Genomic DNA, 9,316 nt, shown 5'->3' on the forward strand with positions numbered 1-9,316 from the left:
AAAAAAAAAAAAGAAAAAAGAAAGAAAGAAAGAAAAAAAAAGAAAAGAAAAGAAAGAAAAAGCTAAAGTAGAGTCATCTAAGGGGCTCTTTGGTCTATTCTAGAAACTTCCCTGATGTGTTGTCCAACAGAAACCTCATTTAATCAACAAATACTTATTGAACAAGTACTTATAAAGATGAACAAGCAAAGTTGAGATAGAAAAAGTTCACACATGCTGAGAGTGGAATAGTATATGTGGGCTGCCCAGAGAGGGGTCTCTCAGCCAGACCAGAGTGGAGTCAGACAAGACAGCTGAGGGAAGGAGGTGACTGGGACCCTCTGCAAATCAAGGGAGGGCATAGTATGCAGAGGAATGGCAGGGGCAAAGTCTCAGAGGGAGGATGCAGCCTGCCGGATGAAGTATGGTTTGTCTTGAAGGCAGGTCCAGCCATTGTACTTCTGTCATCTTCTACAGAAACTGACAAATCCAAGTCCTGGGGTAGGGTGGGGGAAGGAATTCCTCAATGATTGTCCATCTGGTTTTGCTGGTAAATTCTTTTTTTTAAAATGTATTTGGTACAGGGTCTCACTCCACAGCTTGGACTCATAGTAATTGTCCTATTTTCAGCCTCCCCAGTGCTGGGATTACAGGTGTGTGCCACCGTGCATGGACTTAGTCTCTGGCTCAGCACACCCAGGGGTGAGGCTGGCATGGCATGCAGTGCCCAGGATCGAACCTCAGTCTCTGTGCTTGCCTAAGCAGGCTCTTAGTCTGCTGAGCTATCTCACGGGCCCTTGTCTGGTGAGTTCTTGAGGGCCACTGAACACTGACTGAGAACTAGGCCATTACCCAAGGGTCTCTAACACTAGGGAGCCAGCTCCTGTTAATTCTGCCTCCTGTTATTTCTGACCTCAGCACCAAGTCCTAGCCAAGCACTCACTCTGTTGGTGGTGCTGACGTATTAATAGTGGCAGCCTGAATATCATGGCTGACAGGGCTGGAGAGATGGCTCAGTGGTCTAAAGCACCTACTTGGAACAGGCTTGGCAAAGCACAGGGACCGCGGTTCGATCCTCCAGCACCACATGCCAGCCGGCCGCGCCCCCTGGTGGGCTGAGCTGGCCACACACATACACACACACACACACACACACACACACACACACACACACAATGTTAAAATAAAAAAAAAAAAAATGAATATCATGGCTGATAGTCCGGGCCACTGCCCTCGGCAGCCTGGGGGCAGAAGCTCATCAGGGTGCCTACGTGGCTGGCATGTGAGAGTCAGAGGTGAAACTGAGCTGCAGCAGGGAAGGGGGGCTCTGTCCACGGCCAACCCCATGGGGATCGCACACACCCCACTTCTGTAGGCATCATTAGCCTTGTACCACATGGCTGGCTGGGTTTGCTTGACCTCCTTACCATGAGATCAGCTACAGTTCTCTGTGGCAAGCAAAAGAAGCCAATGTGGACCTCCTTAAAATCAGAGGGAATTTATCAAAAAAATGATTCCCTTGTCCTAAGCACTTCAGAACCTGGCAGAGCTCTGAGAACCAGGTTTGAAGAACTGAGAGGAGCAAGCCTGTGGATGGCACTGATGGTGTGCCAACCTCATTCTGAGCACTTTACAGACTCTAATATAGACTCCAACTCTCTTGAGCCCCACAAAACCCCCCGAGGTACCTGTTGACATGACCCCCCTTTCATGACTGAGGGAGACAGAAACAGGGAAAGCAAGTGACACTCCAACACCACCAAAATCACAGAGTCTATGAGCCAGGATTTCAACCCAGGCTTCTGGCTCCAGAGGAAGGGGCTAAGAAGCAGTCTGCAGGGCCCAGGAGAGTCTGGCCAGGCCTTATTCCCCAAGCTCCAGTGCCCAGGCTCAAGGAGGGAGCTCCCACCAGCCTAGATGAGGCGAGTACCAGCCCTCATCAGAGGGATCCACTCGGCCTGCAACCCACAGCCTAACATGGCAATGCTACCCCAAAGTTGGTCCCTGAGCTTTAGTCATGAGCTGGTCTCAGCTGGGTGAACATGTATGCATGGGTTGACTGTGCCCAAGACCTGGGCCCTCAGGGTGGGATGGATCCAGAGCTACAGGGAAGGTAGCCTGTGGCTGGGGGAGCCCAGGAGGTGGTGAGAATTCTTTGCCTGCTCCCAGGGCTTTCCCTGGCCACCTCGCCCTGCCTTCAGTCCTGTGAGTGTCTCTACAGACCCTGAGCATCCCCTCTCTCCTAGGGGATGCTGCTCTTTCCACCATGAGGGCCATCAAGCCTCAACATGTGATTTCTGCTGGTTGCTATGTCTATTTTGGTCACAGGCACTTGCAGCCTAGGGCTGATAGTTCAGAGAAGATGTAAAGCAAAGCTTCTCCCTGTAGGCTGGGCAGGGCAGGACTGTGCGGAATGGTAGTTCAGCGAAGTGGGGAGAAACCTGCTAGTCTGCTGGCAAAGGCAGGGAGTGGGGACATCAGAAAGTCTGTGTAGTGGGACTCTTGGGCCAAATCAGTGGTGTCAGCTAACCTAGAGACATCTGGACCCAGACCCAGGAAGGATTAGCACTCAGAAGCCATGCAAAGTAGGTCTGTGTGCAAGGTAGGATGTGTGCCTGAGAACAAGGGTGAGAGGTGACCTCATGGCCAGTTAATCAAACCCAGTGGGGGAGGAGTAAGGTATGAGTAGCTCAAGGAAAGGAGAAACAGGCTAGAACAGAATCAGCTCACACACGGATGGCTGTGGTACAGGCTGAGTGGCAGGCATTGCACTGCCTGCTGTGTGGCACATGGAGCTACTTGGGATGGAGCTCTTAGGGCAGTCTGGCCATGGGGTGAGGCTGATGCCCATGCACCCTGCAGGCCTGGCCCTGTTCTGGAGTTCCTAGGGCATGTTCTATGTGGGGTGAGGGTAGCCAGGCCTTGGTGGAAGGGCTAGGAGGGGAGGGTCTTGCCAGGGGAATGGATGCTGATAGGTAGCACTAGGTGAAACCAAAAATGGAGAGCCTTCAAGGTGAAGCCAAAGATGGAGAGCCTTCAAGGAGAGAGGACTGCCACAGCCAAGGTGGAGAGGAGTGGAGGTGGAGACTATGTAGGCAGCAGCAGGAGACAACTTCGTGGGGAGCTCAGAATCTGGGCTTGGCTGGGCAGTGGAGGACATGGCTGTGGGGAGAAGTGAAGTGAGGAGAACTGGTGGAAATAGGACAATCAGGAGGTTACTAGGATGTGTGAGACTTCGGGCCCCAGAGGACTTTCCACAGAGACCATTGTCAAGAGATTCGGTATTCTGGCCAGCACTCACAGGCAGTGGGAACCTAAGACCCTCTTTTGTTCCAGTTGCAGGGTAGTTGGTTGTGGAGGGGCTCAACTCATCCAGGAGAAGTCTTTCAGTACCAAAGGGTAGGCTTTCCTAGGTGACCTCTGTTGTGTCTCCTGAATGTCAGGGGTTAGTGTACACTGCAGTCACACAACCAGACACTGAATTAATGTGACTCGTATTCTCTGTGCCTTTCATGACCATGGACAGTTGTTGCCCATGTCTATCTCTCTTATACTCAGATAAGAACTGTGCTTAGTTGGCTTTGGTATCTGGCTATGTTTAGGTAGAAAGACAAGTGTTTGCACTTGTAGAGTGCTGACTTCCCATCAGGCAAGAGACGGAACACGTGTGGATGTTAGGACATTCATCAGCAATGTAATAATAACATATGTGCTCCTTTGTAGGTTATACATTTCATGAGAAGATCAGTTTCTCAGATATTAATGAGAAGTCTGACTATATTGTTTAAGGTCCTTCATCTCTAAAACTCTACTTCCACTAGGTACCCTAACGTTAGCAATCAGGGACCAAACTTCAAAGAAGGTGATGGAGGGGCTTCTCCACACAGTGGCAAGCATATGAGCATCATCTAAGAGGTTTAGGACCTGAAAATGGAGGTGGCTCCCCAGGGGGTGCTTTAGAGAAATTCACAGACAATGGCCCTGGGTTGGACAGTTCAAGAGGAATAAGGGCTGCTTGGTTAGATGATTAAGCGTGACAGTAGGAGCCTGTGAGGAATTAGTAATGTCACTGCGCTCAGGGCTCAATGTGGAAGGATGAAGTATTCCATCTGGGACACAGAGCCATGCCTAGAAGCACTGTGGCCTGGTCCTCACCCAGAACGCACTCCCAGCCCTGTCCAGAAGGAAGGCCAGCATGACTCCAGCCTGCTCCATGGCCACTGGTAAAGATGGCAGGTGGGCAATCAGGTGTTGGCTTGAAGACTGTGTGATCCCAGACTCTGGTGGGGGAGACCATGTCCTACCAACTGTGGGTTTGTTATTTAGGTTAAAATCCATTTGTCCTTAAAAGCAAATTTTACCTTCTGCCTGGGGAGGAGCTTCCTCTCGAGAGGTGGAGAAAGAGGTAAATGTGTGCCTGTAGGACATACCTGCACAGTAGTCATCTCACCATGACCCCAAGGACCCTCCATGGCCAGCAGATCACTATGCAGGGTCTTCACTGTGGAGCAGAGGGTAGTCCCTGGGGTGCTCTGCTCTTGGTGGCTGGTTCCACACAGTACACCGAGCAGCAGAGGGGAAGTCAGGCAGAGAGGTTGCTGGGTAGATGCTGTGTCAGTTCAGCAGAAATGATCCTTTCATCCAGGCACTACCCAAAGTTGAGGTCTCCTTGCCCACTGAGAAGAGGTCAGCAGGCCCAGGGAGGGCTGTGGTGCTGGCCCTGGAAATGAGTACCAGAGCCTGGCTCTCCCTCTCCCTGACTCTCAGGCAGGAGCCCACATGCCAGCCCCCCTAGGTGGTGAGGGATCTGCTGGGATCTGCCCCACTGGGTATGCACCTGAAGTGATCCAGTCGTCCGCTTATTGTCCACTAGGGAGTGGTTCTTGAGCCTGTGCTTTGTGCAGCTTCTGACTTGAATTGCAAAGATGAAAGAGCCTCTCCATTAGGCCCTAGAAGTTAGGGAAGGTGGACCCTAGCCCTGCCAGTGACCATGACAGAAAGGGGGACCTTTGGGAGGTACTTGGGTCCAGAATATGAGAGAGTGGACTCCCATGATGAACTGGGAGCCTGCTAGGAAGAGGAGGGGAACCAGGGCTCTGCTACTCTCACACACCATGAGGCCATGAGAGGATGGGCACAGGAGCAAGGCCCTCACCAAGAACCCGGCCACACAGGCTCCCTCATCTGGGACTTCAGCCCCAGGACTGTGAGGAACAAATGTAGTTACTGAAGCCCACCTGGAGTGTTCTTCTGCCTCAGTGGGCCCCTGGCTGGTGGGTGCTCTGGGGAGAGGGTGCTGTTCTTTTCTGGGTGCTGAGAGGCTTCATTTTGAAAACTTCTACAGTTGAAGCTGTTGCCACCTGAGCCTGCTACACACCAGTGAACTGGGCCCACCCAGGGTGGTTAGAAAGACCTGAGGGGAACCTTGGGCCACTTATGGCAGTTGAAGCTTAAACTAAGCAGTACTAAAACTGCAGCTCCTCAGTCACATTATCCACCCTCCAGGGACTCAGGAGTCACATGCAGGTAGAGGCCACCATGCCAGACAGCAGATGTGAAACACCTGCGCTGTGGTCCTACCTTTGGGTGGCTGCTGTTCCCACGTGGTGGGAACACCTGGGAGGCCCTGATAGAGCAAAAAGCCTAAGCTACTGGATGAGGGTAAAGCCCTGGAGTGAGGAGGACCTCCAAAGCATTGGGATTCCTGGCTCTCTGACCTTGCTTGGCTGCAGCCTGTCCTTTCCCTTTCCACACATCACTCCTCACTTTCATGTCTATACAGGCTTCTTTGCCATGTTTGCCAGGGATTCAGCATGGTGCATCTTGCACCGTTCTAGCAGCTCTGGAGGACAAGCTGGACCCTGATTCCTGGGCTCACAGCATTTATCAGTGGCACCGGCAGCCCTAGGTGGAGCAAGAGAGAGTTTGCTCACAAGATCTGGAGGAGTGTGGCCATCCAGGCACCCCTCTGAGAACCACAGTGTATGCTGAGGGATCACAGTCATTGCCTCAGTCTTGGGCCAGATAGTGAAGGCGTGCTGTGTGTTCCAAAGCCCTCAGGAGGGGTTGGGGGGGGTGGTATCTATGTAGACACATCTTAGGCCAGGTGGCAATGAAGGTCATAAAGAGAGTTAGGGCTGGGGAAGAGCTATTTTTCAGGATTTTGAGTAGACACTTCCAGAAAGGGAAGGACATGTGGATGGGAGATCCTGACTTTTTCGTTTTGTTTTGCAATATCCTCAGCTTTTTAATTTGAAAAGTGAGACTCACTCATGTTAAAAATGAAGGTTGTCAGTTTGCCCCACAAGTGGGTTTTAAAGACAAGTCCAATGTATGTGTGTGTTTGTACACGTGTGTGTGTGTGTGTACACGTGTGGCATGTGTGGCATTGTATAGAAGCAGAATGCTAAGGCCAAAGACCAGAGCTCGGCCCGCAGCTCCACCCTTGCTGTAGCAACTGATCCCCATATGCTTTGTGTCACAAGCCCCTCTGGGCTCTTCTGGCCACACCCCTCCATCCCTGTGGGGTGAGCAGTGGTAAGAGGGGCTGAGGGACCAGCCCCTGGAGCCTGCACGCCCTTCCAGAGGACCCCATAGGAGTCCAGACCATGCAGCCTCATCCCATGTCAGTCCCGCAGGCTTCTCCCTGTCTATTCTGCTGCATGTACATGCACTGCAGGTCTGAAGAGGTGCCTTGTGTGGAAAATACAGGGCGAGCTGAACTTGACTGGAGGTCTAAGATATTCCTAAGCACCAGATGATGGGGATAAACCTGCGACAGGGAGAGCAGGGCCAGCCAGGCCTCGGGCTCTGCAAACATCAGGGGTGGGCCTTGTGCTCCTTACCTCTTTTGGGCTTTGTGGTCATGTAGAAGAGTACTAGCCAATCCACACTCACCAACAACCACTAGGGAACAGGTATCTGTTGTAGGTGTCAGCCAGGGTCCCATCACAAGTGAAGACAGCTCACCCACGGGGCTAGTTCACCCACTCATGAACACAGGCTTTCATGGTAGAAAGCAAGCGTATGCCTTTCACACCAACTTCCTTCCCACCATGAGATATCTTTTTCAGGCCCAACTCTCTCAGGCCTTAAATGGAGTTTCAGACAAGGCCAAAGAGGCAAAGGAGTTCCTGGTTCAGCTCAAGAACATCCTGCAGCAGATCCAGGTGAGTGTGTGACGGCGCTGGGCGTGTTCTGTGTGCTCAGCCTGCAGAACGCACAGACAGGCAGAAGGATGAGGAGTCTCAGGACAGGTGTTTCCAGCAGAGAATATTAGCAGGTGTGTGGCCTGCTGGGTACCCTTGGGTGCTGGCAGTGCCACTCTCCATCCATTGATGTGGAAGGTGACACCTGATGTGGAAGGCGACTTAAATGAAGCAGGTTAGAAAAAGTTCTGCAAGAGAAGGCTAGAGTGATGTGATCCATTGCCACAGGTGCACAGTCCTATAGGGTGACATCTGCGTAGGGTGCTTCTTAAACCGAAACATGCCCATGTAACCGATGTGCCCACACATAACTGCCTCACTTCCTACACAAGTGTGTTTGTGGAGTTGCTGTGCTCTGTGCTGTACTGAGCCTAGCAAGGGCACAAAGGCCAGCAGACACACAGAGACTGGCCCTATTGACCAGGGGCCTATTCATTCTTCATGTATCTTGCTGGAAACAAGTCTTAGAGCCTCTAAATTCCTAATTAGCCCATAAAGATTGTCTTTGCTAGCTATCTATTACAAGAACATAATTTTTTCTTTGATTTTTCCTGATTATAAAAATAGTACCTGAGACAACCAGCTTATAAGATTGAGAGGTTTGTTTTGGCAGTTGCAGTCCACAGTCACTTGGCCCCATTGCCTTCGGGTCTGGGGCACCACAGCACATCAGGGTGGGGGCACATGGCAGAAGAGGCTGTCACCTCATGGTGAGAGAGAGAGAGAGAGAGAGAGAGAGAGAGAGAGAGAGACAGACAGACAGACAGACAGACAGACAGACAGACAAAGAGGCTAGCATTCCCAATGCCACCGTCAAGGACACAGTGCCAATGAAAGACCTTCCTCCCACTAGGTCCCACCTCCTGAAAGTTTTACTACCTCTGCGTAGCAGAAAAAGTCTTCAACACATGAGCCTTTGGGGACCATTCAAAATCCAAACAGTAGGCCAGGCACGGTAGTGCACAGCTGTAATCCCAGCTACTGGGGAGGCTGAGGCAGGAGGGTAGTAAGTTGGATGCTAACCTGAACAAGTTAGCAAGACTTGTCTCAAAATTAATTTTTAAAAAAGACTGGGGATGCAGCTCTGTGGTATACTTGTTAGTATGCATGAGGCCTTAGGTTCGGTCCTCAGTGCTGAAGAAAAAAGAAAACAAAGAAACAGAAACTTCAGCCAATCTCATCTCCCTACCAAGCTCAACTCAGACTTCAGTGCAAACATTTTCAGTCCCAAGGTTTCCGCTGTTTCACAGACATGAGATGTGTTCATTTGTTAGGGCACAGCATAAACTGCCAGTGGTGGGGCGACTTAAAGAACAGAAATTTATTCTTTCAGTTGTGGGGGCTGGAAGTCCAGGGGTGGGCAGGCACTTTCTCCTGGGGCCCCCCTCCTTGGCTACAGGTGGAGTCTCCACCCAAGCCCCCTGTACACCCCCCGTCCCTTTTCTAACAGTGCCCCCGGCAGCCTGGGGCCAGTTCCACCTTCATGGCCTCATTTTCACTTACTGACCTGTTTAATGAACTTCGATACAATCACACGCTGAGGTCCTGGGACCAAGACTGCCGCTCTGGTCGCCCTGAGGTCTGAATCCATGGTGATCTTGACCTGGAGGATTCTTTCTTCAAATCTTTCTTCAGAAAGAAAGGCCTACTATAAGAACGTACTATTTTGTTTGCTTGTTCCTGATTATCAAAAGCAAAAGTATATACTATAGAAGTTTTAGAAGCTAGACCTGGAGGTACACACCTATAATCCCAGCCTACAGGGAGGCTGAGGCAGGAGGATCATCATGATTTTGAGGCCAGCCTGAATTACAGAGTGAGACCTTTTCTCAAAAAAAGAAAAAAAAGTTTTAGAAAGAAGAAAAACAGAACTAAGTAAAAGCTCACTAACATCCTACCCATGTCACCATGTTCATGTGAGCTATTCCATTCCTTTGAACCCAAACTCAGGCACCTTGTGCATAGAATTCTGCTGCACACAGCTCACATCCTGTCCGGTTTCCTCCTCCTCGTCCTCTCCTCCTCCTCTACTTCTCTTTCTTTCTTTCTTTCTTTCTTTCTTTCTTTCTTTCTTTCTTTCTTTCTTTCTTTCTTTTCTTCTTCTTCTTCTTCTTCTTCTTCTTCTTCTT

At 50.8% G+C, this 9,316-nt stretch overlaps 1 protein-coding gene across 3 annotated transcripts in view; it reads left to right on the forward strand.

Annotated features, from left to right (window-relative positions):
• The window catches only part of Trim67 (tripartite motif containing 67), a 35,107-nt gene that overhangs the window by 14,547 nt on the left and 11,244 nt on the right, over window positions 1-9,316 (forward strand). For all 3 annotated transcript variants that reach the window (XM_023700877.1, XM_004640823.1, XM_012516820.1), the window contains one exon: window positions 7,053-7,148. In XM_023700877.1, the coding sequence (XP_023556645.1) occupies window positions 7,053-7,148 (96 nt within the window). The remainder of the gene's footprint in view (window positions 1-7,052; window positions 7,149-9,316) is intronic.

This window comes from Octodon degus, unplaced genomic scaffold, assembly GCF_000260255.1.
Source record: "Octodon degus isolate 3935 unplaced genomic scaffold, OctDeg1.0 scaffold00127, whole genome shotgun sequence".
Lineage (NCBI taxonomy): Eukaryota > Metazoa > Chordata > Mammalia > Rodentia > Octodontidae > Octodon > Octodon degus.